This window comes from Trifolium pratense, linkage group LG2 (genome assembly GCF_020283565.1).
Source record: "Trifolium pratense cultivar HEN17-A07 linkage group LG2, ARS_RC_1.1, whole genome shotgun sequence".
NCBI lineage: Eukaryota > Viridiplantae > Streptophyta > Magnoliopsida > Fabales > Fabaceae > Trifolium > Trifolium pratense.
Window position 1 is genome coordinate 34,524,825 of NC_060060.1, and position 18,453 is coordinate 34,543,277.

The following is an 18,453-nucleotide window of genomic DNA, read 5'->3' on the forward strand; positions in this document are numbered from 1 at the left end:
ATAAAGATAATAAACGAAAAAGCAATTTACGAGAGTAATTAATCCAACACTATTTTCTAAGATACATTGAACTTAATCTACTCGCTATACAGTGAACCTTAGCTACTTGAAAAATGGAGTATTAATATGTTTTAATTTCCAATAGTTTTAATTTAGGTGAAGAAACTTGAAAAGTTAAACAAAAAGACAAACATCATATAAAAATCAATGTATTATAGAGAGATATGGCTGCGTTGAAAACAGGAAAATAAAAAAATAATCTTTTTAATCCTTTGAAGATACGAGGAAATAATAATTTGTGCACACCTTCCCAATTAATACATCAACAGGTAGTTTCGCCAGATGATACCCAAGAGGTGTCAGCTCTTCATCCCCTTCAAGAGCACCGACCTACAACATTTTGGTTTCATCATAAGAAAACATATACAAAAATCAGGAAACATTTTATCTATCATATTACATAGTTTTGCAAACATGTTATGACTATTTATAAACATATTTCCACACACACGGCTAATTGGAAATGCATATTTGTTTCTGGAGAAAAAAAACTACATGGATGAGAAAAGATATTGATGTGGAGTTTGAAAATTTCTCACAAAAACAAAAGGAACTGAGTTCAATTGAATTCTTTAGGTTATTGATAAACAGAAAAAGAAAACCACATTTGAATTCTTTGGTTTATTAATAAACAGATAAAGAAAACCACATTAAGAAACCAAAGACCTATCAAAAGAACAATTATATCCAAAGTTAATGAGGATTTTCAAAATTCCTTGTCTCTATAGATCAAATAGGAATTAGGGAGTTGGAGGAGAAAGATAAACATTCAGCCATTCATGACATCATAATTGATAGAGACCCAAATATGAGCGATAAAGTAAAAGGGCTATTATTGTAATAAGGAGTATGGTGAGGTTACATGGTAAATAAAGAGTGGATTAAAGATGCTTAGATGGCAAGTTTGTTATGCCTTAGTAGTATACTATATATATATAGTGAGTAAGGGAAGTGTGGGATTACGGAAGATTTCAAAGAAAGAGTGCTCTCTTTCTTTGAGGAGCTTAGCTCCAAGGGTAGATTGGAATTCATTGTTGGAACCCGGAAATGCAAGTATATCAAATAATGTGTTTATTGACTGAAAATGGAACAATAAAAAATACTGTAGTAAAATGAAAGATAAAATGCAGAAGGAAATGAATTTCAATCTACCCTTGGAGCGAAGCTCCTCAAAGAAAGACAACACTCTTTCTTTGCCTAACCATAATGTTTCCAACTAAAATCTTCCATAATCCCACACTATATACTACTAAGGCATAACAAACTTGCCAACTAAGCATCTTTTAATCCACTCTTTATTTACCATATAACCTCACCATACTCTTTATTACAATAATAGCCCTTTTCCTTTATCCCTCATACTCGGGTCTCTATCAAAAGAAAAATTAGATAGTGGTATAATTTGGACTCCATATGTCTCTTCCCAAGGCAACCTTGCAGATCATCTAACTAAGGGGCTGAATAACAATTTTTTAGTAATATGTATTCGGCTCATGAGCCCATTAGGTTGGAATAGCCTATATAAACACATTAGTGATTGTACATTATTCATAACTTGAAATATAATAATATTCAGTTTTCACATTTTAGAATCTTAAAACACCAAATTAAGGATTAAACGTTGATGCAAATCTTTGTAGGGGCTAATCTTGATAAGATATATTATATCTTCCACGAGAATTTATCGTTGCAAGTAAAGCACAACCGCTTTTCCCGTCGCAGTTGCATTTCTGCGGTTAAAATTTAGGGTTTAGGATTTCACTACTACACGCCCACCCAAAAACTTTAGGCAACTACCCCTTTACAAGGGGAAAACCCTAGGCTCATGTTCTAGATTAATCCCTCCAACATATTAAACCTTGTAAAAAAAGGCATCGGAAACAAAATTTATAGAAAAATAAAAACTCAAAATAATTCCTTCGTGTAATTTTCTGTGCCTATACTCAGAGGTCAGAGCACATAACATTTAATTTATAATGGTGTTTACATCGAATACATTTAATGCTTAATGAGTAAGCAGTAACCTAGGAAGTTGTATACTATAGAAACATTAACAATCAATCTAGGAAGTTTACATTTAAAGGAACATCCACAGATTTACTTAATTCTAACACATCAAAATCAGTGAAAATAAAAAAGATCAGAGTACCTCATACAATAGAGACATTGCCGAATCCATTGCTTCAATTTTTGGAGGTTCTAAAGCCTGTTAATGGAAATATATTGTAAAGAGTTGTCCAGATAAACTGATCACATAATTTTTTTAAAATTCTAAAAAAATTTGCTTACCATAGACAAAAATGGCTTGATATATCCAAGAGATAGTAACTTAATCTGCAGACACAATTCAACTAATGGCATCCGAAGCATCTCTGGAACCTGGATAAGAACAATATAACATGGACACACAAGGAAAATAAAGGATATTAGAATGATGGAAATACAAAACAAAAGACAATTGTTTTGGCAATTCATTCTCAAAATCTTAAAAAAGAGGGAGACTGGGTATTTTTGGAATTATAAATTTTAAAAGTTAAAAGCCGTGATTTGCATTTTGCTTTCTTTTCTGTTGCAAAATTATGAAACGGGGAAACAAAATGTAAATAAGGAATCATTTTTTAAAATTATTAGCGAAAACTGTAGAATTAAGGAATAATATTGTAAAAATTATTTCAAAAGATTTTATTAGGATACAAACACAAATTTGTTCAAACAGACAATTCTAAATCTAATTGGCCTGATTAATGGAAAAAGACAATTGTTACAAATAATTAAAAAAAAAAAAAAAACCATATTTACAACAAAAACATAGCAACAGTAAATGAAAACATAAAAGCAAACTAAATTCAAATTAAAGAATCTATATTTTTAGAATTCACGGTACAAAGAAACATAGTAATCAAGAGAATCTGAAATATATAATCTGAATAATGTTCATTCTAATGTGAGAGGTTACATCAGTGAGTAAGTCACAAAAATAGTTGTAACTGTCATAAGCAGTTAAAGCTATCAGTAAAAGAATTCTGTTAGTAAGTATTCTTTTAAGCATTTTCTTTCAAAATGTATACCTGATAAGGACGCATGAGTTTTTCAAATCTATAACGGGTGTACAAGCGAAAGCAAATTCCAGGTTTTACACGTCCAGCTCTACCCTGACGCTGCCTTGCATTTGCTTGAGAAATCCAATCTTCAACCATGCTAGACAATTTCTAATATCAACCATAAAATCAAACCAGATAGTAAGGTGTTCTATTTTCTCATTCCACGCATGTTAAGAGTAAGACCGGCCTGTAACATGTGCAAGGTGTCCTATGGAGCCCGGCCTCCATTTTTTTGGGGCCTAAAAAAAAGTATATGGTAGTAGGCCTCTAGAAAAAATTGAAAGGTTGATTTAAAAAATAAAAATGGTAGTAGGCCTCAATTTGAAGTCTTACTTGCAGTCTACCATGTTACAAGAAAGACTTAATGACTTCGCATTGATAGCAATTGAGAATGATCACTTGAATAATATACAATATGAAAATTTGATTGATGAATTTGCTGCAAAAACTGCTAGTTATTAATGCTAGTTACAATTTAAATGAGAATTATTCTTTTCGAATTTTTTGCGTTTTTTTTTTTATTAAGAGGTACATTTTTAATATTCAGAGCTGGACCTCCAAATAATCGGGACCAGCCCTGGTTAAGAGTTTAATACTAATTTTTTTGTTGTAATTCTAGCTCTGCAAAAGAAAGTGAAATCGGTAAACAATAAAAATAGTAGAATAGAACAGATCACTTCCATTTCAACTATTTATTTATTTAGACCAGCAAAATAACTAAAAATTAACAATGAGGATGGGAACATTTCAAGACTTATTTCCTTTAGGTGATCCATTGCATCCCAAGTACTGCAACAGGTGTAAGACCTTAGATTAGGAATCTATGATTTAATTTGTATTATATTCATGTATAATACTTCCCCGACCCTTCGGATACTTCCAGTTGTATTTCACATGTTCTTACTTCCATTCAGTGAACTTGTATACCAGTACCATAAAAATAAATACATGAGAAAAACTTATCATCTCAACAATGACTCTTGCCACCCAAAAAATTATTGATCCATTGCATCCCAAGTACTGCAACAGGTGTAAGACCTTAGATTAGGAATCTATGATTTAATTTGTATTATATTCATGTATAATACTTCCCCGACCCTTCGGATACTTCCAGTTGTATTTCACATGTTCTTACTTCCATTCAGTGAACTTGTATACCAGTACCATAAAAATAAATACATGAGAAAAACTTATCATCTCAACAATGACTCTTGCCACCCAAAAAATTATTCATTCTCTCTTTTAATTTAATATTTGCGTTTTAATATTAATTATTGTACCCTATTGGTATCTTACGATGTGTTTTCAAATTAATATTAATTTTACAAAAAATTTATGTGTTTGCACTATAGTTATATCAGGACTTATAATTTTTAATTTTTTCCCAATAATTGTATCCGTATTGTACGATATCAGTATCATACTATGTTTTAGTGACTCTGATTTCTAAATAATTTATTCATGCATACACTGTCTGTCTTTTGTGGTGTCTCATGTTTACAGGGAGGGAAACCAATGTGCAGATAGACTGGCTAACATTGGTTTAGGCTTGAATAGCTTTACTTTTTGGAATGAGCTTCCCCCTCAAATTTCTTCCTTTTTTGTTGACAATATATTGGGTAAGCCTTGTTTTCTAGTCCCCCTCCTTTTTTTGTATATCTCTTGTCTTTCATGGTTATATATATTTTGAGGTAGTAGTTCTTTGCTACTCCTCTTTTTTTTTTTTTAAAAAAAAAAAAACTGTCTGTCTTTTAGCGCATTAGATTTTGATCCAGAGAGTGTAAAGATTCATAAGGTAAAACAGCAAGCAAAGAAATTATTAAAAGGACGCCACAAGAGCTTCAAGTGTACTAAAACCACACTTTTTTCCTTTGAATCACTCACATCCATCTCCACATCAAAAATGCAACTGAATGATGACAGTTTAATGGCAATATGTCTATAGTTAAAGCTTCTATAAAAAAACAAAAAAAAAAAGTTCTGTGCAAGTGACTTGTCCAAATAAATTATCAATTCATTAAAATCAGAATAAAAGAACATACCTTCTGCGGATTATAACGATTCTCCTTATGTTTTCCACAGTCAATTACATATATCACATCATCTATTGTTATGCTGGTCTCTGCTATATTTGTGGCTATAACAACCTAGAAGTACAATAAAACATGATTTAAGATATATAAGGATAAACAAAAACCATTATAGTTTTTAGAGTATAAGAAAATAACTATTATTATCTAAATAATCTGATACTCTAACATAAGATCAAATATATTATATTTTCTTATATTTTATAAAGGGTTAAATAAATTTTGTATCCCTACAAATATCCCAAATTTTATTTTTAGTCCTCTAAAAACTTTCAGTAAGTTTTGGTCATCCAAATGTTTTTCATCACGACTTTTGGTCTAGGCTTTTAAGTCAACTTATGTGTACTCTTCACATTTTTTTAATGATTTTTGTATTCATATTTATAATATTATAAGAATTTGTCTGACAAAACTTTAGAATTTTTAAACAAAAGATGAACTAAATATGAATTTTTTAAGCGCCAAAAACTACAAAATTCATATTTAATTCATCTCTTATTAAAAAATTCTAAAGAGAAATTTCTATAATGTATTAAATATGACTGCAAAAAATATTTCAAAATTTTGAAGGATACACATGAATTGACTTAAAAGTGGGACCAAAAGCGGTGACGGAAAACATTTGGATGACCAAAACTTGCTGAAATTTTTTAGAGGGACTAAAAACAAAATTTGAGACATTTATAGGGACCAAAAACTTATTTAACCCTTCTAAAATAAATAGTAAACAATTTGCAAATTGAAGACATGAGTTTGCAGTGTTCGAGACTGTTGCTTCATGAGCATGGAGAGCTTCAACACTAACAGTGATTGACATGATGACGACATGATATTCTTCCAAAAGACCATCAAGAAGATCCTTTGTTGAAATTGGATTGCCGGTGGAAACAAGTGCGCCAAATACTGCCTATGGACTCTAATGTGAAACTTCTATGGACCCTAATGTGAAACTTCTATGGACCCTAATGTGAAACTTCAACAAAATCAAGAGGAGGCACATCTTGACCCAATCCAAATCAGGAGATTAGTGGAAAAATTGAATAATCTAACACTTTGAGCAGACCAAATATCTCGTTTGTTGTCAGTTTGGGTCAATTTCTAAATTCACCTTGTGATAGCCATTGGAAATTTGGAATATAGTAGATTAGATGTTGAGGTATATTAAGAGGTCACTTAGGAAAGGGCTTATTCATATAAATTGAGGTCATACCAATATCATTGGATATGCAGATGCAGATGCAGAATGGGCAGATGATACTGGTGATAGGTCTACTTCAGGCTGTTGTCCCACACTACTTGTGAACTTTTGTGGTTTGAAACACTTACTCAAAGAGATGAAATTTTGTGAACTAAGACCTATAGAACATATGTGTGATAATCAGTTGGCATTGTATCTTTCTTCAAATCACATCTTTCATAAGTGGACTAAACACATAAAAGTGATTGCACTTCATCAGAGAGAAGATCCTATCAGGCATCATTAAACCTCTTCAGTGAACTCCAATAATCAATTGGCCGATATCTTCATGAAATCTCTACAAGGACCTCAGATTGATTTTATATGTAACAAAAGGAATTGGATGCATATTATTATATATATGCCCCAAGGTATCATGACCTCAGATTGACTTTATATGTAACAAAAGTAATTGTATGCATATTCTTATACATATGCTCCAAGGTATAATAACCCTCGAGCAAGGTATTTGCAAAGTTCTCCTTAATGAGTTTTAACAGATTACTACAATATTAGTGTTTTATAGTACTAGTTAATATACTGTATGGATCAAACTCACCTTGCGTATATTTCCTGGAGGGCGTAAAAACACCTTTTTCTGTTCAGTTGACGCAACTGACGAATGCAAAGGAATAATCCAATCAGAAGATGGCCCACCAAATTGGTACGACGCTGCTAACTTATCATGTAAGTGGTTTATCTCAAACACTCCCTAACAAGTCAAATTACAATGAAGATATATTACTATATAAGAAAATACAGGTATGCGTACCAGCTCAAATGAAAACCAAATAGTCTTACCGGTAAGAAGACAAGGATGGAACCCTCACCACAACTTTCATCAATGTAACATATTAGATCTTCAATAAGATCGTAATCGATGACATCCTCATTTACTCTTTTCTGAATAATTTTTCTGAATGGTCAAATTAGAGGTTACATTATAGGTAGTATGAAGATTCACATTTTAAAAGAGACTCACCAGATTTTTTTGGGCTTGTTCACTGTATGACTGATAATAACTAAGATCAAAATATGGATTAAAAAGTTCTTCAGAAAGCACAGACTCATCACCCCATGCAGATAAGACTAGATTCTTCTTCCCCCTGTTGTTTGTCACATGAGCTCTCTGCAAGTTCTGAATTGCAGCATTTCATTAAATTGAGTAAGGGTAATCTGTATAACATCTGGGTTGATTCTTCAATGTAAAATTTGTACATTTTTTTAAGAAATATCCTTAGTTCTAAAATCGGGCCAGAATATAATGCAATTTTTATTAGCAATCTAATTATTACAAAGTGTGGAGTCAACTTGAATTACAGAAGATTGAAGATGTTTTTGTGGATTTACAGTTGAACTATGAATAACAAAAATGAACTACACAGCTGTGAAAGGGAAACACACACACACACACTCCCTCTATTCCTTAAAAGTGATGAACCATTTTTTGTTGTAGAATGTGCTTATTTTATTAGACCCCAAACATTACTACAAATAACAAAAAAAGATGTTGATGGTTATTAAAGGATAGGTCCAACTACACATTAATTAGTGGAGATATCCTCGTCTAGGCTAGTGCCTATGTTATCTAATGTATACCCTCACCACACAGTAATATTTCCTTGTAACTATCCCCTGAAAATCAGAAACTAACTAACAGAATTAGTTAGTGCAGTAAAGCTTACAAAGGATCTATAAATGGATCTCACATGCATTGTAATAGCAACAGAATTCATAAATGAAAAATTGATCAAGATTCAGTTGAATCACTTTAGAGTTCTCTCTCAGAATCCATGAGATTCTCACAAAGTTAACAATGGTTTACCATGAACAAATAACAAAAAGAGAAATATAGTGGTGCTTTGCAAATTCACAAGGTTCACAATAGCTTAGCCAGATAGCTGGAATGATCATCAGGCTGAGATAATTTTAGTGGCAAGCAAAACAAGCTCCTACTTATAACACTTTCAAGTCATGTCTCATCCAATGTCGGACTCTCAACACTTCCCTTTTTATCCTAGATCCAATGTTGGGGAGCTATATTGTTAGACCCCTTGTAACAGTAAACTATTTCTTTTCCTAGTTTATGAGTTAATTCCTAATTTGTTGTATTGTAAAAGAACTCATTCACCGTTCTGAGTTAACAGTCCAAAGATTATTATAAATAAATTGTTGTTTCTACTAATTTTATCAATATAGATACCAATTTCTCTGGTCTAGTTCTATTAGCTAGAAGGAATGGTTAAACAACTATAAATCAGATAAATTATAACTCAATTCAGCAAAAATGATCTCAAGAGGCTGTAGATTACCTGTCCTTCGGGAAATGTTTCATATGTTAAAGAAGCTGGTGAATCTGAAGCAAGTCGATAATTAATCTGATCATATATATCCTCAAGAAAGTATGTTGTCACTGGATGAGTCCTGCCTTCTGCAGTAACTACAGGGCAATGACCGAAGTATCTTGAAAATAAACTTGAATCCACAGTTGCTGACCTGATCATTATGGTTGTAAGATAAAAAGGAAGTTGAGCTAAAGAAAAGCCTAAAATAGACTACTAATTCTTGGAACAAATTTAAATACTTAAAAGCATACATTAGAATGACCTTGACTTTTGAAGAGCTTTCACTGGACTGCTTCTCAATTAAATTCTTTAACACAATTAGAATAAAATCGCCCTGTAACAAATTAAAAAAAAAAATAAAAAATGAGGTTAACATATTTCTAAGAAAAAGAATAGATTATTATCATAAGATGGTGAAGAGATAAAGCACCGCGAGTCCTCTATAAACCAAAATATATTTCGGAAAAGTTAAGGTTACAAATTAGGTAATTTCACTTAGCTTACACTAGTAATACTACATTAGTTTTTGACATAAATATCAGTATGAATATGACTTTTGGATGATTATGTTGTATTATATATACACAAAATAATATTAAAAGCCTGCTTTCTTTCTTTCTTTTATATGTTCCCTACCAAAAACTATTTCAGTTTTTCTCACCTATCAATGGTAGCATCCTTAGATTGATATATGACTTAAATACTTATGCATGGAATTCAAGGATATTGTTAAGATTCCCACATCGGATGTGAGATGGCTTGAACACATGGGTTTATAAGTAGAGCCAATCATCACCTTACAAACCGGTTTTGTAGGGTTGAGTTAGGCTCAACTCAAAATTCTAAGAGATGTCTTACAAAGAACCACACATCAAGTCAGATAAGGCATAAATAATGGAAACCATGTCACAGTGTAAGATTCACGCAAATGTTTTTGTGTACCATCCTAATTGGTTTAACTGACCAATAAAGACCTTTCATGAACTTCATCAACTATGATATGAGTAATGCCCGTCAAGCTTCGGTTCCCCTGCAAAATGAATAAGGTAAATCATAACATAAAATTTAACAAATGAACAAGGTAAATAATAACTTTAAATTCAATATATAAAAACAAATATAGCTCGGTATCAAAAATAGAGTGCGTTGACTTTTGTATGAACATACCACTAGTCACAACATTTATTTTATATTTATTGAGTTTTATTTTTATTCCATAAATCATTCATTCTTAATTTGTGGAATTTCTTTATGTACTATCTCCTATAAAAGGAGCACTCTTTCATTGGAATAAATATACTCTGAAATTATAGAGTACTTTCAACATTTACCATTAGAGTAATGTAGTTAGTTGTGGTTAACTATTCTCCCATAACTAAATCTTGATTAATCTTCCATATTATCAGCATATAAATAAGAATCGTATCTTTCTTTGTTTTCTATGCTTTTCTTGAATAACTGAATGTTTCTTTAAGTTTCTTCTCATTGAATAGTTTTTGTATAATAATAAACCTATTAAACTCTTCAAAAGAAATAATGTACCATTAATTTTCTCAGAAGGATGCCTGTTGTACAGAACAGAAGCCTTGTTTTTTCGTTCCTGACATGAAAATAAGCAGTCAATAAACTATTACTTATAAGTCGTATATAACATAACAAAGAGAGAAAACATCTCACATTCGGACATATGGGGTGGGGGAAAAATATACAATGTAATTAGCATTCCATTACATAATACTTTCTTTATGTCACTAATTAAGAATTAAGAATTTTCTATACAAAAGGATCAAGGTACTGCATGTGCATTGTTAAACAATCTTAAAACCTTTTAAACACTAAAAATAGTACTCCCTCCGGTCCTTTTTATAAGAAAAAAAAAGTGAAAATATTTTTGGTCCTTTTTATAAGAAACTTTGACCAATTTTTAGATTTATTAGATGTTTAATTTCATTTGTGCCCTTATTTATTATGAGAGAGAATATTAAAAATAAGTAAGTTAGTGGAATTAAAAGTGATTAAATAGGGGTATTCAGGGAATAACTTTAAATTTATAGGAGTATTAAATGAAGACAACTATTTACAATGTGTTTTCTTGGCCTTGGTGATTTTTTTGTTTTGTTCTTATAAAAAGGACTGAAAGGGGTATTTAGTAGCATAACATAAAAATATTTGATGAATGGCAGTTACAAGTTGATAAGAGTGAGTATAATACTTCTCTCATCTCTTCTATCTCACACAGTATTGCAAGTATTCTTTGTTTTAGCATTTTTTAAGACACTGTTATGTGGTACCCAGAGCTTTTTTCTAGGGCTTCATGCTTGGCCTATTTGGTTCAATAAGCAATTTGTTAATTTTTTTATTTTTTTTTGAATGGCAAACAATTTGTTAATTATATCCATCACTTTAAAACAAAATGTTGAATGGACAAATGAACACCTGGCACTATCTAGACGAACTTGATAACCAATCAAGGAGCCATCAGAACCTGGTGAAGGTTCGCACCGCTCATCGGCTACCCTTTCAGCTACGGAAATAGCCTAAAACATAAACAACAAATAATAAGCTTGTAAGCAAGTCCAATCTAACATGTGAAAAAGAAAGTTAAAACATGAGATCACAAAATTTAAATTATAAGCATGTTGAGACAGAGAGAGATAGGGGGAGGTGGGAAGCAAAAAATACCCATGTATTTCACAACTAAGCTATGTTATATATATTTGATTCAAAAAAAAAAAAAAAAAAGCTATGTTATATATATGGATATTCAATCCTAATAAACACACAAAGAATAATAGTTACCATATTTAAATTTTTTAAAATACTGGCTATCATAGTTTCACTATTTCTAAGCTCCCCTTCAAGTTATATATATATATAGCTTATATGAGGACCACTCAAAGACTTTGTAAAAACATTTTCCGATTGGTCATTTTAACTAACAAAGCTAGTGATGATATATCCAGATAAAATCTTTTGAATTGACAAAACTAGTGATTAGATCTTCAAACAAAATCTCTAACAAAATGGCAATATATCTCAATGTGATTATTCTCACGAAACATTGGATTTGAGGCAATATGAATTGCAACTTAACTATCACAAATAAGTGTCATTTGTGTAGCCTCCCCAAATCTAAGCTCCTAGGGAGCTGTTTGAATAATATGAACTCACAAATCGCTAATGCCTTGGCTTAATATTATGTTTTTGCACTTGGCATTGCAACATTTCACTTTTTACTTTTTGGAGATTAGGTTTTCCCCAATCAATATACTATACCATGATGTTAAAAAGTCTCACATCGAATGAGAAATGGTCTAAAGATATATTTATAAGGGAGGCAATCCTCTCCTTACAAGCCGGTTTTGTAAAGTTGAATTAGGCTCAACCCAAATTCTAATAAGCTTCTACATGAAGCTTAGTCAGAGTTGTCAAACTGTTACAGAACCAGTTTTAACAGTTACAAATTAGTTACAAGTTGTTTCACTATATAACAACTGATTGAATGTTAGTTGAGACTATATACATATCTATCCTATACAGTAAATACATGGATCTTAATCTTATTTTCAACAATGGCAGTGCCAATTTACAGTTTAAAATTGCAGAAGATATACATTGGCCAAATATGCACGTAGAAGATTTTGTACTTACCGCTATTCTCCTTGGTTGTGTGCAAATAATATTACAGTGTCCACCATGTCCTGACTCAATCATCTCATCCAATATGAATTGAGGAACCTACATTAAAGTCAATCTTAAAATATTATGCAAACACTCTAACTCGAAGGGGGAATTTGCCATCTACAATCAACTATACTCAAATTCCTGAAGCAAGAAGAATGCAATTGACGACATAAAGTTTTGATATGATGTGTCAAAAAATCACAACCTACAACTGAAATGTTACCTGAGTTGTTTTTCCAGAGCCTGTTTCCCCACAAACAACAAGAACATCATTTTCCTTTAGAATTTGCAATATATCACCCTTTAGTGTGGCAATAGGAAGTGTAGCTCTAAACTTCAACATATCCTGGAACGAAAAATATATCTAGGTTAGTACAAATTGATATTTTTCTCCAAATAAAGGTCAATCAATTGTGCCTAGGGAGGATGGAAATGTTGAAGGTGCAGTAATGGAAGTGAAGGGCCTAGGACTAGAGTGAATTAAATGATATAGGATTGAAGAGTAATGTGGCATGGATCCATGGTGTCTCAGTTGATTATAACGAAAGGTGCTTATCTTCTCTATGTTTGGTTTTATAATTTAAAGACTTCATTTGGAAACTAATACAATTTTTTTCCTTATCAAAGATGTGATGACCAACTGAATAGCCCCTTGCATGGTGCAGGATATTACTTTAACCCCAAATTTCATAATACTTGTGGATTTGAAAATGATTATGAAGTTAAGAAAGGATCATACAATTATATAGAAAGGATGGTGGAAGACATCGACGAAATAAGTCATATTGATTTCTAGATTGAGGATTCCAAAAGTAAATCAATGTTTGCTATAAGAGTATGGAATCTGACATATAGTTCATCTGATTGTTGTGTAATTGGAGTGCCTTTCAGATGGTAAGCCCCCCAATTTATAAAATAATCTGTATTTTGTTCTTGGTTTATTATGTTTCAATTGACTTTATAATTATTGGTCCACATTAACAAAACATAAATAAATAAATTAAAAAAAAACTGTTTAAAGCAAAAGATCATGAATGATGTGGCATCTGTGATGGTTAATTCAAGAATAAACACAAGCAAGTTAGAAAAGCAATTGACTATAATATTGAGAAGCTTTCTTCTTATGCTGATTGGGTTGTGCATGATGATAGATGCTCCAATTGTAGTTGACTTGGTTGAAGTTGGAGAAGCTAGTGGTGGTGGTGCAAATGAATTGAGGTTCCTAATGTTGATGAAGATGGACATGGAAATGTCACTGATGAGAATGAAGATAATATGGAGGATGATCATGAATATCCTAAATGGGAATTGAATAATATACTAGACTAGATATATAGAATTGTAGTTTCTAGAGATGTAGAGATTATGAACTTGTGCCGTCGAATAGTGTTATGTTTTGGATCGCAATCTTATGATTTTGAATTTTCAATAAACTTAATTTAATGATGTGACTTCGAGGTTATTTTCTTTTATGTTATTTTTTGTGCACATTTAATTTTGCATTTTAGGTAGGATCTTATGATTTGTGTTGCAATCTTACGTTCCATCCAAATCTAATATTAGGTTTTTATACTGCGTCTAACTCATCCTTACAAAATCGGCTTGTAATGTGAAGGGTGTCACATTTTATAATCTTTTTCCAGGCCTTGTATCTTTTCAAAGTGGAACTTGGATTTTTCCCAATAAACCCCCTCACGTCTAGAGCAGTATTGGGCTTGATGTGTGGATAATTTGGTGGGTGACCCGAATGGATACACACTTATACCATATTATGTTTTATATTGGGCCTAATTTGTCCTTACAAAAACGGCTTTTAAGGTGGGGGTGCTACTCTTTATACACCTTCAGGCCTTATCAGTTTTCAATGTGAGAGTTGAGTTTTTCACACTAGGTACTAATACAGCAATAAGAAAATCAGAGTCGTTATATTTTCTGTCACTTTTTCCTCTGAATCCACAACACAGATATGAAGTACTAATACAGCAATAAGAAAATCAGAGTCGTTATAAGAAATCAAACAAAACACGTGCTAACCTGGTATCTTTGTGTTCCCATTTTAATGTATTGCGCCTGTCTCAAATTAGTACTCTCCAATTCCTTACTGTAGGTTCCTCCTGCAAAATATAATTCTAAATTCGTGACAATCAAAAGGTGACACCCACTTAAACTTTAAGCATTGTATTTGTAAAATGTTATTCAATTACAATCAAAATCAAAAGGTATCAAAGTCTTCGCTCGTAAAAGATCTTTCATGTCTCATAAGTGTATCAATAGCATATTTAACCAGCAGCTATATAAAACTTACATATCAAAATAACAATCTCAGGGAAATTGGGTTAAGTAGCTTTTGAGATTCTCTATTCTTCTGCTTCCTATGCTTAGTGTTCATTGTACTTAAAACATAATATATTATTGGTTATGAGATAACTCAGTTTCTGTCTTCTTTCTATCATTTGTTTTCACTTTATATATTTCTAATATACTTCATCTAACACCTTCAAATTTGACAGAGTTATGTCACAATAAATCCTACGCCGGGATTTAGGGGACCATCTATAGAAAGTTCATTATATTCATAAAAACACAATTCCCATTTATTTTCTTGCTATTTGTACTTTTATTCCTTTTATTCTCCTGAATGGCCATATGGTGTTCTTGATTTGTCCCCAAAGCCTATCCTTTAATTGTATTCATTGTTGATGGAAAAGTTAGGTTGGCTACGGATAATACCCACAAATATATTGATAAGCAGTTATAGTTTATAGAGTAATTAAGGGCCATTGGTTAAAGATTAAATAAAGTGATTGTGATATTCAATAATAGAGATTAGATTTTAGAGATTTGAGAGTTGGACCAAACTCAACCCTACAAAACCGGTTTGTAAAGTGAGGATTGTTACTCTTAACAAAAAAAAAAACTTAACTTGTTTTATGTTTGTTTATCATATGAGAATAAATTATTTTTTAAAAACCACGTTATCGAAATGATTTTCTAGAGAAACTACTCAACAGATTCTAGTTTGAAGCAGTTTTTACTTTTTGTATTTCTTCAGATTCTCATTTTTAAAAAAAAAAATCTTTAGAAACAGGTAAAAACTTCTAAAAGTGATTTTTTTCACCAAAAAAACCGTAACAAACGGGCTCTAAGTAAACCAGTTATACTTTATGATATCCAGATGTTTCTTTCAAACACTGAACACGTGTAGATGTTAATATTACCAACCTTCAAGAAACATTTAGTTTCAAAAATGGCCAGGCTGATTTAAAAAAACATCATCACAAAAAATAAGCAGAAAAGAAAAGGAACTAAGATTCCAAATCCAAATTGATTTAGATAAGTGGAATAACCTACTCTGAGCAAATGATTGATGACTATCAATGGTTGAACTTTTATTTTCATCAATTCTACCGTTGTTTTGAGGAAACTTATAGTCTATAACATCAGCAGATGCAGTTTCACCAGAGCCATCGCCACTTAATATTGACTCCACAAAACGAGACTTATGATCTTCCACACTGTCTTCTAGCTTGGTCAATGATTCCCCTGTAAGTTTTAAATTTCATATCTTCTAAGAAACTTTTATATTGAAGAGATAAAGTGTTAAATATGTTTAGTCTCTATAAAATCACCTTTTAAGTTTATTACTTACAAAAAATCATTAATTTCCAGTGCTCACATTTTACAAAAACTGCATGCTTTTATTTAGGGACTAAAACCACTCAGTTTTTGTAAAAGTTGGCGACTAAAAATGGATAAAAAAATTATAAGAACTAAACTTAAATGAGATGATTTATTAGGACTAAAAACATTTAACCTAAGTATCAAAATAATTATACCAATAACATGACAGTCGCATTACAAAATGGTAGAAACAAAGTTCAACAAAACATAAAAAAAAAAAAAGGCTTACCTTCCATCCACTTCATAACAACTGAAGCATAAGGCTCCGTAATTAGGAGATGAATTGGGAAATCAGGAAATAGTTGGAACAAAGCATATGCAGCCACTTTATTCTGTGCATCCTGCAATCAAGTAAACACTGCAAATATTGTATCTACAGGAAACAATTCCCATAAATGATAAAACTGGGATGCATGGGCTGCACCCAGGTTGCACCATAGAAAAAGGTTTTAAGATCTAGCACATTCTTCAAAATATTTTAAGAAAATATTAAGATCAACTCTGTTGTTTACTATTTGTAACTATTGATGTTAAGTTGGGTAATTGGTTGTACCAGCTTTGTTGTTCCTGGTAAACCATAACCTGTCTACAAAAGCTTTATTTACACTATCAATTCGTTAAGGAGCATTGAATCCAGTTTCCAATCAAATTTCTCTCACCTTTTTCTCAACCATAGAATCATAATACGTGCATATGGATCACTCACCTCAGCAGATTCAAAGGCCTCATTCTGATCTGGAAGCTTAAGTGTGACCAGCCCCCCGGCTTTTCGATTCTTGCCCCTGCCACTAGCTTTACGCAATATGCTTACAGTATAGGAAAAACTCTTTCCTCTGCCAAGTATTTTATTGAATTTTGGAGCATCCCATCCTGATTTCTGGCAAAGCTGATGAAGGATAGCCTTTGGAACCTTTTGAGGGTCCCCCTGTCCATAAATAAGTTGTAACAAGTAAGAAATGAATATTGTCGGATCATGGCAAGATTTATATATATAGAATACATTGTTATCCACCCAATGCTTAGAAAAAACGACATGTGTAATTATTTTATATTATATTCTTTACAAAAGAACAAGCTCATTAAGATGAAGAGTAAAAAATTACATGCGGGAATAAGGAATCCTCCCAAACAAATCACCAAACCAGAAACCAACCCAAAATGAAAAGATAAAATCACTGGGCAAAACTAACCAATCCCTCGTCATATCTGGTTAGTGAAACCGCATTAAAAAGCCCGTGATTTACACCAAATAGAAGCAAAAATATAATCTTATCACATAACAAGAAGTCTAAATTCTAGTGCAGGTTCATGTAGCATTTTATTTTACTATTTCGAAAATATTGGAAAATAAATATAAGAAAATGTAAAAAGGGAAATGTCATATCAAATTCATGAAAACATCCCTTTCGCCTTCCTTGATACTTGTATACTAGTTTCAACAAAGCATTTACATGTCCAAAGCCCAACCAATGTAATTATTGTGTTTCTTCAAACTCCAGTGTAGCTAAAAGATATTGAGAATAATTGGAAGACACATGAATTGCATTAAACTTCATCAAGATAGTCATGAAATGTAGCCAATAACATACCTTCTTCCAAATGCCATCTAACTTATCTAAGTTCTTCTCGGATAATCTTTTAATTTTTTCTAGTTTCTGTGCTTTCAAAATATCAGGGTGTATTTCATTAGATGGCATATCCTCCAAGAAGAAACCACCAAGCTCAATGTCTCCAGCCACTCCTTGTGCAGAATCTTTTTCAACATGTACAGCTGGTAAGCAAGACTTGGCAAGATTTTCATCTGCGCTATGATTTTCCACATCACTACCGTTTATTGCGGCCACATTAGATGGCAAAATAACGGCAGAATTACTTTCTACATCGCTTGGCTCATTTTCTATCAAAGGCTCATGGCCCATGGAAGCTCCCTCAGATGCATGTTTAGTACTGATTTGGTCGTATTCTAAGGCCAAAGTATCATCTGATAATCCTGCTCAATATATTTTACAATAAACTAAGACGAATTGAATATCACAAAAGATATTGAAATAAAGATAAAAAAAATAAAATTCAATTTAACCTAGAGCAGACAGCTCCTGTTTCAGTTTTCGTATGATACGGCTTGCCAGCTCCTGATGTTTTTTGTCCCCTTTTTCCTTCGCCTTTGTAGCTTCCAACCTTGCAGCAAGATACTCCTTGGCAATAACATCATAAGGCCTGGGTTCGCGAAGCTAATAAGAGAGAAAAATGTATCA

The 18,453-nt window shown here is 32.0% G+C and overlaps 1 protein-coding gene across 4 annotated transcripts in view; it reads right to left on the reverse strand.

The window, feature by feature from the left end:
* The window catches only part of LOC123910788 (DExH-box ATP-dependent RNA helicase DExH7, chloroplastic-like), a 33,349-nt gene that overhangs the window by 10,471 nt on the left and 4,425 nt on the right, over nt 1–18,453 (reverse strand). The window contains exons 5-25 of one of the 4 annotated variants that reach the window (XM_045962025.1): nt 18,279–18,429; nt 17,788–18,188; nt 16,905–17,123; nt 16,428–16,539; nt 15,869–16,060; nt 14,552–14,631; nt 12,741–12,863; nt 12,485–12,571; nt 11,270–11,370; nt 10,376–10,433; nt 9,798–9,863; nt 9,085–9,167; nt 8,801–8,984; nt 7,471–7,626; nt 7,290–7,391; nt 7,048–7,200; nt 5,204–5,308; nt 3,129–3,269; nt 2,350–2,439; nt 2,210–2,266; nt 307–390 (exon numbers count right to left, since the gene is read on the reverse strand). In XM_045962025.1, coding sequence (XP_045817981.1) covers nt 307–390; nt 2,210–2,266; nt 2,350–2,439; nt 3,129–3,269; nt 5,204–5,308; nt 7,048–7,200; nt 7,290–7,391; nt 7,471–7,626; nt 8,801–8,984; nt 9,085–9,167; nt 9,798–9,863; nt 10,376–10,433; nt 11,270–11,370; nt 12,485–12,571; nt 12,741–12,863; nt 14,552–14,631; nt 15,869–16,060; nt 16,428–16,539; nt 16,905–17,123; nt 17,788–18,188; nt 18,279–18,429 — 2,745 coding nt within the window. Of the gene's footprint in view, nt 1–306; nt 391–2,209; nt 2,267–2,349; nt 2,440–3,128; nt 3,270–5,203; nt 5,309–7,047; nt 7,201–7,289; nt 7,392–7,470; nt 7,627–8,800; nt 8,985–9,084; nt 9,168–9,797; nt 9,864–10,375; nt 10,434–11,269; nt 11,371–12,484; nt 12,572–12,740; nt 12,864–14,551; nt 14,647–15,868; nt 16,061–16,427; nt 16,540–16,904; nt 17,124–17,787; nt 18,189–18,278; nt 18,430–18,453 lie in introns of all 4 variants that reach the window. The other 3 variants (XM_045962026.1, XM_045962024.1, XM_045962023.1) reach the window with 3 other exon arrangements.